The sequence below is a fragment of the Psammomys obesus genome, unplaced genomic scaffold (assembly GCF_907164565.1).
Source record: "Psammomys obesus unplaced genomic scaffold, mPsaObe1.curated_primary_1811, whole genome shotgun sequence".
In the NCBI taxonomy this organism is placed as follows: domain Eukaryota; kingdom Metazoa; phylum Chordata; class Mammalia; order Rodentia; family Muridae; genus Psammomys; species Psammomys obesus.
In genome coordinates this window covers 3,925,101-3,943,486 of record NW_026587556.1, presented here as the reverse complement: position 1 = coordinate 3,943,486, position 18,386 = coordinate 3,925,101, and the positions used below count along the sequence as shown (strand labels likewise).

General features: G+C 36.8%; 1 protein-coding gene across 5 annotated transcripts in view; it reads right to left on the bottom strand.

The window, feature by feature from the left end:
* The window catches only part of Arid4b (AT-rich interaction domain 4B), a 121,411-nt gene that overhangs the window by 22,811 nt on the left and 80,214 nt on the right, over window positions 1-18,386 (bottom strand). For 3 of the 5 annotated variants that reach the window (XM_055603905.1, XM_055603904.1, XM_055603909.1), the window contains exons 15-17: window positions 15,342-15,582; window positions 14,367-14,536; window positions 9,248-9,508 (exon numbers count right to left, since the gene is read on the bottom strand). In XM_055603905.1, the coding sequence (XP_055459880.1) occupies window positions 9,248-9,508; window positions 14,367-14,536; window positions 15,342-15,582 (672 nt within the window). The remainder of the gene's footprint in view (window positions 1-9,247; window positions 9,509-14,366; window positions 14,537-15,341; window positions 15,583-18,386) is intronic. The other 2 variants (XM_055603907.1, XM_055603908.1) reach the window with 2 other exon arrangements.

Here is an 18,386-nt window from a genome sequence, read left to right as displayed (position 1 = left end):
TGCATGCACAAAGTCTAAGGGCATCTGCATTCACATACATATACCCACACAGAGACACATTAAGAGAGTAAAGACTTAAAAGAAAAAAAAAAATAAAGGAATCACATAGGATACTAACCATTCGTAACAGTTAGGAAATGAGAACCTAACTATCCATTAACAGATGAATGGAGAATGAAAATGTGGCACATATACATATATAATGAAATTTTATCAAGCTATAAATAAAAATAAAACCATTACATAAGTCAGAAAATCATTAAGTCAGAAATCACTATGATAAGTGAAATACACCAGGTTCAGAAAAAAACAGTTCACAGTTTCTCAGATATGCAGCTTCTAGACTTTCAGTTTTAGATATATGTATGCAGAGGTATGAATGTGGATTATGAAACTAGAATGGGAATCATGAAGACATATCTTAATGGGGAGAAGAGAGTAACAGAATACATGTGAGATGAAATATGAAGAGGAGCCATGTGAGAAGGGGGGCAAAGGAAGATAAAGGAGAGAATGGAAAAGGGATCCCAGCAAGAACAAAGCATGGGTGAAAATGTCATAGTGACTTCAGGAAAGAGAAATACAATACAGAGAATCAAGGGTATACATTCCAATGTGTAACCGCACTGAGCAGATTCAACACTAGGATTGTATCAGCAACTCTCGGCAACAGGTTTTCAGATGAATCCTTCAGTGCTAAGTAATTACATTCCTCTTCATCAGTCAGCATGCTTCATGATAAAGAGGCTGGAGAATTATGACAGAAGCACCACCTGACCTGCTGCCTGACACACATACAGCAGTCTTGTTGAGGTTCAAGCACAAACTCTTATAAGAAGGCAGCTCTCACACCCGTCTGCCTTTACCTGGACTTTCAACTACAAAGTACCAAAGAACAATAACTGGATTCTTCATGACAAAAAAAGATTCACCTTGGCAGGGCATAAAGGAGAGGACTATTATTGTCTTGTGTGTGTGTTTTTTTTCTTCATTCAAAAACAAATATTTAAAAATAAAAATAAATATTAAACAAATAGGTCTGATCATTTTAATTAAGGGGTGCAGTTCAGTGGTTAAGCATTTCCTCGGCATGAGCAAGGCTCTAGGTTTGAGCCTTAGTAATGCCAAAAAAGGAAAAACAAACTGGTTAGCCTCAGCTTTTAAATTCCATTATTAGTACAATATATAACAATTAATCTTATACATAGAGCCTAGATAAGCATCTGATTTACACCTAAACTGCTAGGCAAAATACATACACCAAACCTGAGAAGACATCTACTGAAATTACCTAATACAAAGAACTCAAGATGTCTTGTAGCCCAGATTAAAATGGTCAAAATTTATATAAATAAACTTATTTATTTAATACATACTTTATGTATTCAGCACAAAGTCACAACACAGCTCTTAGCCACAAAGAGCATACAATTTAACCCAGAAGATAACACAAGACAGTAATTTTAAAGTAACAATACAAACCTTCTGAAAGAAGCCATGTTGGATTTGACTGTTGTAATATATTTTAAAATACTGACACATAGCTAAAGGAAACCATTCAGAGACCACTGAGTACTTGCTCTCACCAGAGAAAACCAGATTCTAAAAAGCTTTATGACTTTTGTTTGGCTGTGTTGTTGGCAAATTATCTAAGCAATCATTTAGCAATAATAAAAGCAGCAAAATGTTAGTCTACAAAATGGTTATTATGCCCACCTCTATGATCTTTTGAAACCCAACATTCTTTTTTCTTTTAAAGATTTATTTATTTATTATGTATACAATGTTCTGTCTGCATGTACACCTGCAAACCAGAAGAGGGAACCAGATCTCATTATAGATGGTTGTGAGCCACCATGTGGTTGTTGGGAATTGAACTCAGGACCTCTGGAAGAGCAGGCAGTGCTCTTAGCCATCTCTGAGCCATCTCTCCAGCCCTGAAACCCAACTTTCAAAGAAATATTGTATACACAATAATAATATATACTCAGCCATACCTTTATTTTAAAACACAAATTACATGCAGAAACTGATGTTTTAAAAATACTTTGAGGGCAGCTGGACATGGTGGTGCATGCTTTTAATTTGCACATTTAGGAGGCAAAGATAGACAAGATTTCTGTAAGCTCAAGACCAGCATGGTATACACAGTGAGTTCCAGACCAGCCAGAGCTACAGAATGAGACTCTGTCTTAAAACAAACAAAGCAAAGCAAACCAAAAACAAAAGTTCAGAGCAAAACCAAGTCAATACAATTCTTAAAAACTACCTGAAATATATATAAAGGTTATTACAAAGAAAAACCCCAAATGATCAGCTATTAAGTATCAAATTTTTAAAATGGAACCCAGTAATTATTTAAAATTTGTTGACAACATATTTTACATACCCCCCACACACTACTAAACCCACACAATGACATGAATGCTATTCATCATAATTAAGAATAACACAACAGAGCCAGGGATGGTGGTGCACTTCGCTAAGACCAGCACTTAGGAGATGGAGCAGGAGGAGCAGGTCATTTCAACTACACATGAAGTTCAAAGCCAGCCTGGGCTACATAAGACCTTATCTTCAGCACAACCTCCCAAGAAAACATTAACAGCACAATGACAGAAACACAAGTATTACAGCATTCTTGTATTTCAGGATTTGTCACAAGAAGCTCAACAGAATGGTATAGAGGTCATTCTAACAACAGCATTTTCTAAGGGTTCTAATGTTAGTGTGGGTGTACAGGCAGAGATAACAGGTACCGAGTGTGTACCAACATTAGACTGCTGCAAATAGTTAAGAGCTGTGCCCCTAATTGAACACTGTAATGTAGATACTCAGTTTTAAAAACATCCCCCAAAAGTTGAGTTTTTCTAATACCTGATTAAGTTTAGGAAATGGCACTTATGCCTATTTAAACAAAAAAACAGATGTACTTGTTGATTTGTAAATTATCATATGGAACATGTCCAAGTAGATGTTTTTAAAACACCTGCCAACCTATAAAACTACTCAATGGAACAAACCCAGGTTTAGTTAACAGTCTGAGCTGAAAATACAAAGAAAGAGTAAGGCTCTCCAGTAAAACAAATAATGGAATTTTTCATCTTTTCCATGAAGTTGATGCTCATTTTCACTTGCACTACTGAACCATGGTTAATTCAAAAGTCAATCTCTTCTAAAACAAGTTTACAGGCTTACAAACCATTATCAAATGAGGGCCTTTAACCTTTCCAGAGTATTTGCTGTCTTTTTATCATTACTGCAATAATGTCAAAGCATAGACATAATGATTTTGAATGGTTTCATCAGTTCACTAATTCCACTGAATGAAATATACCACTGAAACAAAACAAGGGTAGACCAGTCTAGAAAAAAAGAAAAAGAAAAAGAAAGAAAAACAGAAAAGCTAAGCTGAGAAGTAACAGTTCAGTAATTTTGAAAAGACAAATGAAAAAAAGGAAAAATCCTAAGAAATGAGGACACCCAATGAAATCTGTCTCTCAGTTGCTAGCCAGGAGACCAGCTCGGCATTCTGAAGAGAAAGTATATTCCTGAGCTCAGAAAAATTCATTATCTGAATCATGTTATGATTAGAAAAATAACATAACAAACTACAAGAACTACCAGACGAAAAAATAAAGCAAAAAATTAAAAGAGAAAACTTCCAACTACTTCCAAGAACTAAAACGAGATAATAAAGGGAAAGAAAGTAAAAGCAGGTGCAGCTGCTGCAGCCAGAACCTAAGCAAAGAGTACCATGAGAGGAGTGACGGGCTGGATGTGCCCTCACTTGTAAAGGAAGACAGGACGCCAAACCTACTCAGTGCTGTAAGTACTAGTCTAGAGGCATGAGATGTGGGGCCAACCAAGTGGGCTTACCCAAAAATGATAAAACAGGACAGATGCAAACAACACTGTCACACAGTTCATGGAATGATGCACAGAAATGGCACAACCAGATCTAGGAGGCTCAAGACAGAATTTTCTTTGAGAAAGAGAAATTAAGTGCATGTCTTAGAAGTGGTGGGGATAATTTGAACATATCAAGAAAATGGGCCCGTGTCTTTTACAACACAACATCTAGAGAGTAGCATGACATTAATTTGTGACTAGTGGTGACAAACACACAGCATGATTATAGATGAAACCAGGAAGTTAGTATAAGTCGATAAAATTTTTTTTCTTGTTTCAATTTCTCAATGATATTAAAAAAAAAATCTAAGTTACCTGCTGAAAGTGAAAAGGTAGAGTTTGGGGAGTGGGGAAAAATTAAAAACAATGTAACAAAGTCTGCTAAGAAAATAAGAGAGTGAACAGGAAAAAAAGGAGTAAGGGCTCACTTTAAGGTTCACAATCATTAATTTCAGATACTAGCAGAATGGTACATTGGTTTTGCTTCTGACAGAATCAGCTGGTCAAGGAAAGGGTCAAGAAAGGAAGGGGTGCTTGGGGTGCTAGTTGTTCTGTCAAGGCACTATAATCATCAACAATAGGAAGTGAAAGAAAAGCTACAGCTCAGATAAAGGGATGAGCAGTGGCCAAGTACAACTTTCAGGAAATCGAGGACAGAGAGGGATGAAAATCCATGGATTATAAATCTCACTGGAACAGTTTCCTTAACTAGACTACAATTCTTTTCATAGGGACCATCTTCTTAATGGCCAATGCTGACCACAGTGTTTGGTATATAGTAGGCACTGAACTTCCATCTGCGAAAGAAACCTTGAGAAAAAGCAACTAAATGTGATCAGAAAATAAGGCTGAATATGTCACCATATTTTAAAAATTTTTTAGGTTTCTGTACGAAGTAATGGTAAGTAATACCTTCAAATATATTATACTATTATCTGCCTCTCCACATCTGCCCTACATGCAGTCTTTCTTTCTCTCTCTCCAAGGAGAAATCTATATACTTTGGAAATACAATAAAATACATAGCACAGTTTTATTTAAAATCACATATGATGTTATTAAGTATAATGCTATTTTCAGTTTTCTCTAATTTCTAATATAGAAAAGAACTAATGTTAGATATTTAAGAGCTTACAGTTAGCCAGGCGCAGAGGTGCATACCAGTAACCCCAACAGTAGGGAAACAAAGGCAAAAGAAGGAAAGCCAATTCCATGGCTATATAGCCAGATCCTGTCTCAGAAACCAAAGACCAAAAAATAAAAGTTAAAATAAAATTAGTTATTTAAAGTTTTACAGTCAAGTACCTTTTCCTTATTCTACTAATGAATCAGTGTCAGTATGCTGTAATAAAGTATTCACATATTACATCACAAGCAAAGCTGCTGCAGAAATGGCTCAGTGGTTGTACATACTACTCCCTGTAGGGGATCTGAGCTCGGTTCCCAGCACACATCAGGCAATTCTTGACCCCCTGTAACTCCAGTTGTAGGAGATCCAATGCCCTCTACTAGCCTCCTACACACAAGTAGCATACACTCACACAGATACACATACACACACATAATAAAAATAAATCTTTATTTAAAAAAAAAAAAGGGAAATAACCTAGATGGTTCTAATATACCCAGTTATAAAACAACAAAGAGTTCACCTACCATGTTCAATGACATTTATGGTATATTATTTTGGGGATGAAATAAAAAAGCTGTACTATATAACCGAGGCTGGCATCAACTCACAAATTTTCTGCCTCAAACACTGAGTACTAGGATTACATACGTAGCATATGTGCTATATTTTCTAAAATCAATCCTATATTTATTATTAACAAGGACAATTAAGATACCTTTGCCAACAAGTTCTATAAAATAGTAACATCACTAACATTAAAACACACACACACACAGCAGAGTCTACTATTAAAACTAATTAGAGTCGGAGCTAGAGAGATCGTTCAGTAGTTAAGAGCACTGGCTGTTCTTGCAGAGGACCAGGGTTCTGTTTTCTGCACCCACATGGTGATTCACAACCATCTGTAACTTTAGTTCCAGGGGAGCCAATAAGCATTTCTGACTTCTGTAGGCACCACACACACATAAATGTTGGCAAAACACTTCACATATTTAAAAAATTGATTCTCCCTCCCAATTAAAAAATAAGTATCATAATCTCTTCTTATGGCAGTGCTGCTAGAGGTTAAACCTAGGGCCTACCACATGCTTAACAAATACTCTACCATTAGGAATATAATTTTCAAGAATTTTACAAAGATGAATTTTCAAAAACAGTTAATTTCAAATTATTTAATCTATTTATTTTATTTATATTTATTTCTCTAAATTGAATGCTATTGTTGGAAGGATTAAAAATTATTCAAACAATGATTTAGAACACTCCAAGCATCCTATGCCTGGTGATTCTACATCATTTGGCGGTAATTTAATACATAATCACTATATCAGAAAAATTCACTGCCACTATTATGTCATTTGTGATTTGGGCTCAAGAGCTCGAAATGTCCTTAAATTTAAATAAAATACTTTTAATCTTGTTTTATCAAAAAAAATAATAATATTAAATGTAATCTTTGTTTAAAATGTTTTGTAACTGTAAACTGGGATATGAACAATATTTAAATTTATACATCTTAGAATAATAAAAAAAATACATAAATCAACAACAAAACTTTTAAAAACTAAGATATTCTTAGTTCCTTGAAGGAAAATTCTCCTTACAAGAAGTTTCAGATTAAATGGCTCCATACAAAATTTCTTAAAACATCCTCATCATGAAGCATTGTGACTGCCAACAAAGCCGTTTTCATGAACCTCTGCATGTGAAGCTTCATTCTGATATTTCCTAAATGGTAATGTAGATAAGAACAGTGGAGACCCCTCAAGTATAGGAAATAACTGAAGAGCTGATAGTGATTTGTTGTAGTCCCCAAGGTCAGCTTTAGACATGAAGGAACAACCACAATAATAATAACAGTTTTTGCTGGTTTATCAGTAAGATACTCTTTGGTAATTACTGCAGAGAACAATAGCAACAGTGTAATGCTCACTAAAAGGAGACTGATTGTTAGTGTACTGAAGTATAGTCCTGTCCTCTATGCTGCACAAGTATGCAGATCCACCCCAGAGGTCTTCATCGAGATTATTAGGTTCTTCTTGCCCGGTCCTTAGCACAGAACTGCTTGAGGTCAGAACAGCCAGCATCCATCTTAATAATATAAGCATGACTTGCTGGATCAGGTCTCGCCTTCCTTCCTGTGTCATTACAAATCTGAATGCCCTAACTTAAAAATCTTCCTTGCTTTCTATCAGTTTCAAAACTGAAACACTGGATATTCTTTCTGCCTTCTACAACCCAAACACTAACAGGACTATGCTTTTCTTTATTCAATCTTTCCTTAAAAATCAGAAAATCATGATGGTTTTAGTAGTTTTGTAAAAAGTTACATTTAAATTGCAAAATAATTTCCTCTGTGTCCTATTTCTTATGTTTTTGCTTAGGAAGGCAATTAATAAAGATAATCAAGCCCTGCCTGTTGTGAATTCTGAACAGTGTCTAAATTCTATTCATAAAATTTCAAGCATTCGATACAAGCCAAGAGGAAAGATTGCTTCCATGTGGAAATCAGCAAAGCACCTAGGAATGAAGTACAGAAAGGACAGCTGGAAGACAGCAAGCCTCTCTGCTGTGTGGTGGTCCTGAAGCTGGGCTGGCTCAGCCTTCAGGCTCCACTGTCTACACTTAAGTTTGCATGCACCTGAGAGAGGAAAAAGACCACCTCAACACCTTTGTTTAGTAAGATGAAAATCGCTCAAGACTAAAACAGAACAAAATATTCCCACGGAAGATCTGAGGTTTCTAGTATCAGCCAGCTTGTCGATGAATGAATTGCCTTACAATAAAGACAGAAGAACTAACAGCTGTGAGAATAAACTGCACGCAGGGGTATCGTGTACCATCTGGCAGTCTATGCTTCAGAACAAGGACACTTCAAAGCACAGGTAAGAAGATATTCTTAAATCCAAACCTTTACTACCGTATTGACCAGAAATCCAGTCTCTGAACTCCTTCCTGACTTAAGTTGCAGTATTCTTCCTAGTGTTATAACAGTCATATATGTGTGTGTGTGTGTGTGTGTGTGTGTGTATATGTATATGTATATATATATATATATATATATATATACACACACACACACCTATGTAAGTATAACATTACAATTTTCTCAAATTAGAAAGGCAGTCAGATTAGGTCACACCTGCAGAATTTCCTGCCATTACAAAAGAATAAAAGGTGTGCTACTAAGAAATGGATTGTTTGAAATGTTTTCTTAAAAGGTCCCAAACCTTGTAAGTCTTGTGCTTGTGTACATGTGACAGCAGGGACTGAACTGAAGGACTCACAGTGCTCACTGGGTACTCCACCCATGAGCCACACCTCTTACTCAAGAATAAATTTAACTATACAGCCTGACCAGTGAATAAAACTAAGCCTACTTTCAAGCCCTCACTATCACAGGCTAGATTTCATACATATAACTTCATGTGACAATAAGCATACCAAACTTAAAAGAAGATACTGTTAAAAGACAACTAAGTGGTTTCTCTTAAAAACTGGCTTCTCAATTTTGGATAAAACTGAAACAGTCTCTTCAGATAAACTCCTCAAATTTAGGCAAGATAAAATCTCAAGTCACTGACCACATCTACATCCAGACCTCTGCTTTGTCTCTCATTGCCTGGACTCAGGAGCAGTGGGCAGGTGTACTCTCTCTCAGCACACTTGCTGCTGTTTCCAGCTACAAAGATTTCAAAGATACAAATAAGTCCCTGAGACTTCTGAAAAGGCAGTAAAGTAGCTGCTGATAATAAGGTCTTTAAAAAATCGGTGATGCTTCTTAAGAAAGTCCAGCTTTGAAATCCTCGCCTACTGAAGGGTGGTGTGATGGCTTAGGAAGACCACACAGAAGAGTGTAGGGATTTAAACTGGAAAAGCAAGCAGCCTGGTAATGATATGATGAAGTCAAGAAGTGAAAACACATTATCGGAGTGAGGTTTTTCTATCATTTCATTCCAGCATATGCTCTATTAATCTATGCCTAGACCTAGTTTCTAAACATGTCTGTGAAGTGCTGAAAACACGAAGTAGGGTGGTAGGGTGTCATTAAGTGAGGTATTTACATGCTAAAAGCGTGATATGTTTAATGTTAATGTGATTTCGGTTAGAATACTAGTAAGTCTGTAATGCGTTATGTAAGTTTTTAAATAGAAAAGTATTTTAGAAGTGTTTGTAATAATCACTAGCTGAAACTCAAGTTACCTCACATTCCATCCGCAGTAATGCACCAAGTAAAGGACCTCTCCACCTTCGACATCAGAATCTTTTATACTAGCTTCATACATTTTTTGATTTTTCCCTCGTCCATACCGCACTTGGACTTTCATGCCTGGTGGATAGCACTCAAACTCCTCTTCTTCATTGTTGTCGTCATCATCTTCATCCTCGTCTTCTTCCTCGTCTTCTTCCTCCTCCTCTTCTATTTCTTCATCATCTTCATCTTCCTCTTTATTGGTTTCATCTCTTGAAAGGTTTAAAAAATTGCAGAGTTAATAAAAGTTACTTCATATGAGTTTCAGTTCCAAACCACATATACCGATAAAAATCGTGGCTGTGATTGTTCCAGAACAGCAGGTTCCATGTGTATAAAATGCTCTGAATTTCAATTTAGCATTAAAAACTAAAACCTGTATGAGAGGACAAGTGTCAGAAATATATATTTAGAGGAAAATGAAGAAGCAAAAATAAGTCCATTAATAGAAATTTCCTGCACTGCAATCCTAGGGAGGATGAGGCAGGAGGATCAAAGTGAATCAATGTGAATTCAGAGGCCAGTCCACGCTACCTAAAAGACCCTGCTCAAATAATAGATAAAGAGACAGAGACAGAGTAAAAGATTAAAATGACTGATTTCCACCTTTCATTGTGTTGAACAACAGGAAACTTGTATGGCTGACTAACCATTCTCTCATGTTTTACAACTCAACTTAAGCACACACAAAAAATACTTCAATGCCATTTTCTAACTAAAACTTTTCCCAAAAGAAACAACATAAGTATGTTTAAAACAAAAATATTTACTAACTGATGGCGACTCCTAGTAATGTTAAGACATGTTCCAACCAGATCCTCAAATGTTGAGGTAAATGAAATATAATTTTAATTTTCACAGGGATTTCCTATTATGGCCACATGAATATCACATCTATCTATGCAACTAATACAATTTCTGCTCTTTACGAGACATTTACTGAACTTTCCAGCCATAGATTCTTTCAACCTGAAAGTTTCTAAAAAAAAAAAGAAAAGAAAAGAAAAGAAATATAGAAAACTGAAACACTAATCATCCTAGTACAAGCACGAAGCTACTTCCATTATCTCAATACCACATAGTTTCTAAAAATGGGTATTTGAGTCCCTCCCTCCCCCCTTTTAAATTGAAATTTTGAGACAAAGTCTCATTATGTAGACAAGCGGGCTTGGAACTTGTGATCCTCCTGCCACAGCCTAGAGTTCATCACCATGTCAGCTTTCATGGTCTTCTTACATCAGCCATAAATCTGTATTGAAAAGGTTAAGAAAATCTCCAGTACTGAATCTTTCCAACCAGTAGTTTTACATAAATAAATTTCAGTATGAAATCTGGTGTTTTATTTAGGCAGTCTATCTACTTTGCAACTGCACTATCAACAAGTCTCTCTCACAAAGGATCTATCACTTCATAGTTGGAAATGTGTAATTATAAAAAAAAAATAGACATAGAAAAGCCCCTTCAGTACTAATTTCAGCTTTACATTTTTTCATAAAAAATTTTTCAGTGAGCACATGTCTCAGCTATCATTTCTAACCACATCATTACATAGGTAATGAGAAAATTTAACAGATACATGAAATGAAAAATGAGTTCACAAAGGTACCAAATCTATCAACTTTGAAGTGGCAGCTCATGCCCTTAATCCTAGGGCTCAGGAGGCTGAGCCAGGAGGATCTCTAGATCAAGGATAAGATAATAAGATGCTGTTCTTGGAAACACAAAACAAAGAAATAGGTAAAGATTCAGGTACACTCAAAGTCAATTAGTATTTAGAAATATAGGCCTAAATGTCAACAGTTTTAATATGAAATGAGGATTATGAACTATTATTCAACAAACATTAGCATTTCTATCATGAAGAAGTATTTTAATTATCCAAGATAACCACAAAAAAGTCAGATATGACATTATAACTATTAAGAATAACATTAAGCGAATGTGCTATTTATATAATAGACTGAAACTGCTTGGCGAGTTCTCTGAAAAAAATACTACTTATTCATGTTTCAGGATTACATCCTAGACATCTGAGAACAAACATGAAGAACATGGTACAAAGAAAAGAATGCTCAAAAGCAAATCAGAGAAAATACCAACTTATGCATCAAATATTACACTGTGCACACTGGATATATGCCACTATTATCAGACACAAAGACAGTCCTGCAAATGGTTGAGGAAATAGAACACTGAAAACTGTAAAATAGACCAATCAAAAATTTAAAAACTTGTACTTAAAGGTCAATCTCAGATATAAATAAAATTTTATTAAACTACACACTGCAGTTCAAAGAAGGAAACATCATAAATACTGACAATTAGCCAATGAAAACTGCTCTGTTTTTTTCAACAGCATCACTAGGAAATCCAAAAATGAATGATGAACCTGATGGAGCATAAAACACCCAGAAAGACACTTGCTGAAAGTACCAATTTTATAACCAATACACTCATAAAGAACTAAGCTGAAGCACACACACACATATTTATCTTTTAAAAATCATTGTGTTGATCTATGTTTTGTATTAAGTACAGGAAAAGTATGGAGGTCAGAGGGCAGTTTTGGGGAGTTGGCTCTCTTCCCATTGAGTTCTGGGGCTCCACTGCTGGCAATCAGATTTGCAGGGCAGATGCTTTTTCCCACAGAGCAAGCCTGGCAGCCCTGATATTACTTCCTTTCTGAAGAACAATAATGTTTGGAAAATAAGCTATGTCAAAATAATTTTTCACCTGAGTCAAAAGAGAAATGCCGTATTTTCCTACTTCGATATTACTACTCTACTTAGAATGTAAGAAGAAAAAGAAGCCACAGTTTAACAAATGCGCAGCTGGATGCAGTGAAGCATGCCTGTCATCCCAGCACTCCAGAAGGCAGAAGTAGGCAGATCTCTGTGAGTTCAAGGCCAGCTTGGTCTACAAAGGAGTCCAGGACAGCCAGGGGACACACAGAAACCTTGTCTCAAACACCAAACACTCACACACACACGCATGTGTACACACACACAAATGCACTGAAGAGCAAACACCAGGCCGAGCATCTTAGAAGTATTATCCTTTTTAATCTCCTATACCCACCCAGACTATGGAGTTAAGACAAAAGAAATTCTTAGTGGTAGCCAATCAGGAAAAGCTTATATACCAAAACAAACAAACAAACAAACAAACCCAAAACAACAATGTATTTATTTTTATAATTGTAAATATTCTGATAAAACTAAGAAATCAATTACAGTGTCTGCCTTTATCTGTAATTTTGCTTTCCCCAGTGTAAGTTACCCACCATCATCACTATTAGTTAAGAAAAAGTACTGAATAGAAAACTCCAGAAACTGACAATTCAGAGTTTACCTAGTGTGTCATTATAAGTAGCATGATAAAATCCTGCACTGTCCTGCTTCCCTCTGCCAGGAACTGGCCATCTCTTTGTCTGGCAGCCAGGCAGTACAGCAGTGCTGGGAAAGAGGCAGCAAGGCCAAATAATGGAAGGGCAGATGAACTCTAGTTACAGCAGAGCATATAAAAATATACATAGCACAATCATGACACCGCACATACAGTAAGTCCCCCCCCCCCAAGATTATGCTGTCTAATGTTGTCATAGCCATTTTAATCTCTGTAAGGATACTTTTTTCATGCTACAAACAACAATGAAATTGCCTAGCAACAGTTTCTCAGAACATACCTGTGGTCAGACAACATGACTGCACTTTTAATAGTCATTTTCTTTGTGTATTTAAATAATATTAAATATAAGTACTCAAAAGTGCTATGAACAGTCATGCATTAATAAAATGTGTCACTGTACAAATATAAGTGCACTTAATATAAATCTAAAGGCTGGTTTTCCACATGACTGGGCTATGCAGTAATGTTTACATGACCAGGGCTGCCTCTATTATCAATGTACAAGCTACAGCTGTACACATGAATATTCAAAGTACACAGAGAACTTATACAACTAAGAAGTTAAAGAGACTAGTGAAACTTTAAAATAGAATTGACTCACTATTTATTATTACAAGGACCAACTCGGAAACTTACTAACAGAGAAAAAGATTTACTACAAGTATCTGTGAACAGTAGTAAACACTTGAGACACTGCAGCTCTCAGATGCTTAGCTGAAAGCTGCACAGGAATTTCCTCCTGAGGTGGAAGTCTGTGGTAGGAATGCTTCTAATATTCTCTACACAACACGAAAGCCAGACAGCACACATTGCTTCTCTACTCAACTGGACCTTTCACTGTCCTGCTCCGTATTTCTAGGAGTGTGACAAACCCTACCTTTGTATTGTTTTCTTCTATATTTCAGAAAGATAACATGATCAATATGCATCAGGTAAAAAAATCCCAATCTTTATTAAGTTTCTGAACTGGAATCATCTCCAAAACCAGTAAGGTATCCTTCAAACATTATATACACAGAGAAATATAACAAAATATTAAAAAAAAGAACACTTCTTACTATATTTACCCGGGAATATTTAGTTTTATTTTTTCTTTCCCTATTCATAAATCTTTAAAATGCTAAAATGAAAACAAAGTTGGTTGTACCTTTTAAAAAAGCTACTAGCACTACAGATGCTTTTTCTTTTTTAAATCTCAGAGATGAAAACCAAAGATTACCTACAAAGCCAAAAACCCACCAGCAGACATTTAAGTCAACATTCCCAAGTAGCCAAATCAAGTTAGTATTACTGATCATACACAGCCAAAATGGCCCCCACTCTATGCCTGCTTAAGATACACACACAGCCTCGGACCTCACAGCCAGTGTCATCTTCATTGAGTCTTATCACCAGTCAGGAACAGACCACAGTGCAATAAAGACTATTCCCTCAAGAAAACTGTTTATGAATTTCCATGATGAGAGCAAGAATAGATCAAAAAATCATGATCTTTTCCACAATTTGTATTAACGGGGTCTCTGAAGGAATCATTTTTTTAATTAACAAATGCAAATGACTCTTCTGTACTTCATCAGTCAAATCAATTTAGATTGAAACATTCACAAGAAGAAATAAGACTATATCCAGCGAAAAGCGCCATAACCAAAGCAAATGTCTTACCCAGATCGTGCTTGCTCTTCTTCAGCATCTACCTCTGTGCTGAGGGACTCCTCTGCTCTAGTTGTGTCACAATCTTCCAAGTTTTCCTTTTCTTCTAGTTTCTTAATGCTAGCTTCTTTTTCTTGATCAGACTGTGCAGGTATAGATTCTAATAAACTTTTTTTAGTTCCCTAAAGAAAGATCAGAAGAACTAAAGCAACAACAGTAAAAACTTGAGACTAAATAATGATCCTAGCTGTCAGCAACAGGAGGTGCCAACCAGTATGATACAGCTATTGTTACTGATAAAGCCAGAATATTCGAAAGAAACTCTTGCATTTTATTATTTTGTTTTATTGTGATTTTTGGTTTGGTTTTTTGTTTTTGTTTTTTGAGACAGGGTTTCTTTGTGTAACCTTGGTTGTCCTGAACTCACTTTGCAGACCAAGCTAGACTCAAACTCAGAGCAACTACTTGTCTCTGCTTCCCTAAGTGCTGGGATTAAAGACATTGGCCACTATGCCCAGCTACCTTTTAAAGAATATATGACATAAAAATAGCTAAAACTCTGTTTCAATAGTTTCTATAAAAACTTTTATAAAGCAACAGTTGAGGGCTGGGAATATAATTGAGTAGAAGAGTTTGGGATCTGGGCTTAATCCTCAGCAAATAAAAAAAGTAACAAATGCTCTTAACAAAAGATGCAATTAAGGGCTGGAGAGATGGCTCAGAAGTTAAGAGCAATGGCTGCTCTTCCAAAGGGCCTGAGTTCCCAGCAACAACATGGCAGCTCCAAACCACCTACAATGAGATCTGCTGCCCTTTTCTGGCATGCCAGCACACATGCAGGAGAATACTGTATACATAATAAATAAATCTTTTTAAAATGATACTATGAAGTATACTACTGCATAATAAGCTAATAAATTTGAGAACTTTATAAAATATTATAAAATATAGCAAGATAACAGATGACAATTAACAGTATGAGGTTACCAGAGAGGGTTTGATGTTTTCTTTTCTTTCACTCTCATCCTCAGCAGGTGTCTCCTCTTTTGGTATCATGTTCTTACTATCTTCCACATTTACTTCTTTGATCTCTGTCTCACTTTCTTCCTTAACTTTTATTTCTTTATTTTCACAATCTTTACATGGCTTGTTAAGAACTTTCTCTGGCAATGCCATCTGAAAGTCAATATTAGCTGACCTGCAGTATTCCTCAAAGCCATATAGGTACCTGGAGACATGCAGAGACAATACATTTAGTGAGAAACATTCCAATATAATACTGAACACTGTATGGGGCTGCTTTGGTTTGTTTTCCTTTTGTTTCATCTTTGGAGGTGGCCTCAAGCTGGACTCCAGGGTGAAGCCTCCTAGGCGGTCACAGGTATGCATTTCAATGCCCAAGCTACAGAGTTGTTATTTAATACGAATTCATGTCTTAGGTTACATTATCACTTTAATGTTTTCTAATTAGTTCTCCCCTGTCTTTAAGTGAGGAAAAAATGATGTAACCCTAAACGACTTGACCATCCTATCTCAGCCTCTCAAAGTCTGGGACCTGGGTCAAAATGCTCAGATTCCTCACTTTTTCTAAAACACAAATAAAACATTTTATCAAATAAAATAAATCAGTTTTTTAAAGTCACAAGTAAATGAGTAGGGCTGGAAATAATCATTCTGAGTGAGGTAACCCAGACCCAGAAAGACAAAAATCGTTATGTTTTTCTTGTCTATGGATGTTACTGTCCAATCTTTAGAATATATGCATTTCATTTGGAATATCCACAAAGGTCCAGTAATTACTAAGGGATCACAGGGAGGGACATTTAAGGGAGGAGGTAAAATACACTTGTACCAAAGTTTAAAAGGGAATCATGGAACAAGAAGGGTTAAACTGGTGCGAAGAAGTGAAGGGTATATTGGAAGAAGGAATGCCAAACAGCTAACCCCAAAGACATTTTGAAAAACCATTACCCTATATCAGGGCACAAAGCCCCAACTAGACACCAGAGGATAACAAATAAAAAGTCCAGTGGGGGTATGAGTTACTCCTTTGAAGCACAGGACTGATGTTCCATAGAGCCTACTAACATTTGAGGCTATCGCCACTGCTCTTGGCTACTCTCCACAACCTGACATTAAGATCCTGTTGATGAAGATACCACATACTCCAGTCACAGGACACGATGAAATCAAGCAATTACAAACCGGGACACTTCATCCCTATATGCTCTCATTTACAGTGCTGGATGATGATACGCAAACTACTGGAGAAGAAAAGTAATCCTCAATCACACCAGATGTTTAATCCTTCAAGCTACAACAATGGCTGGCTTGAAATACATGCCCACTAGGTCAACAGTGGCACAACCATTCTGGAGTAAGAAACTACTTTCTCTAAGTTCCATTCCACAGAATCTGTGGCTAGACAGGTCAAAGGCCCTACCGAAGAACTACTATGACTATGTAGCTAAATGGAATTTGTTGTGGGACTTGGAAGCCACAGGACTTGGAGGACCCAAAGCAAGAGTGGGGTCGAAGCGTGTCCAAACTCCGTTAATCTTATCTAAAATCTGCAGGAGTACGACTACTCCCCCACTGCTCTGTCCCAGTGCAAACAGCCTCAACATTCGCTCCCAATCCCCGGAAGACATGTAGCTGAGTACACAGGTTAAACATCCCTCCCCATATAAGGTCATGCCAAATGAGGCATCCTCAGCACCCTGGCCATGGCTAATGATACACACTCACCCCAAAGGGCCTTACCCAACCCCCGGAGGTTTAAGTAGCCTTTGTTCCGATTAAACAAGCTGTCTCAAGGGCTAATATCCAGAATATATATAAAGAACTAAAGAACTTAAAAAACAACAAATAAAGTAATCCAATTAAAAAATAGGGTCTAGAGATAAACAGAAAATTCTCAATAGAGGAACATCGAAAGGCAAAGAAACACTTAAAGAAATGCTTAACGGCCTCAGTCATCAGGGAAATGCAAATCAAAACAACCCTGAGATTTCACCTTACACCCATCAGAATGGCTAAGATCAAAAACTCAAGTGACCACACATGCTGGAGAGGATGTGGAGAAAGGGGACCCTCCTCCATTGCTGGTGGGAATGTAAACTTGTACAACCACTTTGGAAATCAATCTGGTGCTTTCTCAGAAAATTAAGAATAGCACTTCCTCGAGATCCAGCTATACCACTCCTAGGCAGATTCTCAAGTACACAACAAGGACATTTGTTCAACCATGTTTGTAGCAGCTTTATTTGTAATAGCTAGAACCTAGAAACAACCCAGATCTCCCTCAATGGAGGAATGGATACAGAAATTGTGGTACATTTACACAATGGAATACTATTCAGCAACAAAAAACACGGAAATCATGAAATTTGCAGGCAAATGGTGGGATCTAGAAAAGATCATCCTGATTGAGGTATCCCAGAAGCAGAAAGACACATATGGTATATACTCACTTATAAGTGGATACCAGACATATAATATAGGATAAACCTACAAAAATCTATACACTTAAGCTAAGCAAGAAGGAGCACCCTGGGTAAGATGATCAATCCTCACTCAGAAAGACAAACAGGATGGACACTGGAAGAAGAAGAAAACAGTGAACAGGACAGGAGCCACCAGAGAGGGCCTCTGAAAGACTCTACCCATCAGTGTATCAAAGCAGATGCTGAGACTCAGAGTCAAACTTTGGGCAGAATGCAGGGAATCTTATGAAAGAAGGGGAAGACAGTAAGACCTGGAGAAGACAGGAACTCCACAAGGAGAGCAACAGAACCAAAAAATTTGGGCCCAGGGGTCTTTTCTGAGACTGATATTCCAACCAAGGTCCATTCATGGATATAACCTAGAACCCCTGCTCAGATGTAGCCCATGGAAGCTCAGTGTCCAAGTGGGTTCCCTAGTAAGGGGAACAGGGACTGCTTCTGAAATGAACTCAGTGACCTGCTCTTTGACACACACACACACACACACACACACACACACACACACACACACACACACACACACACA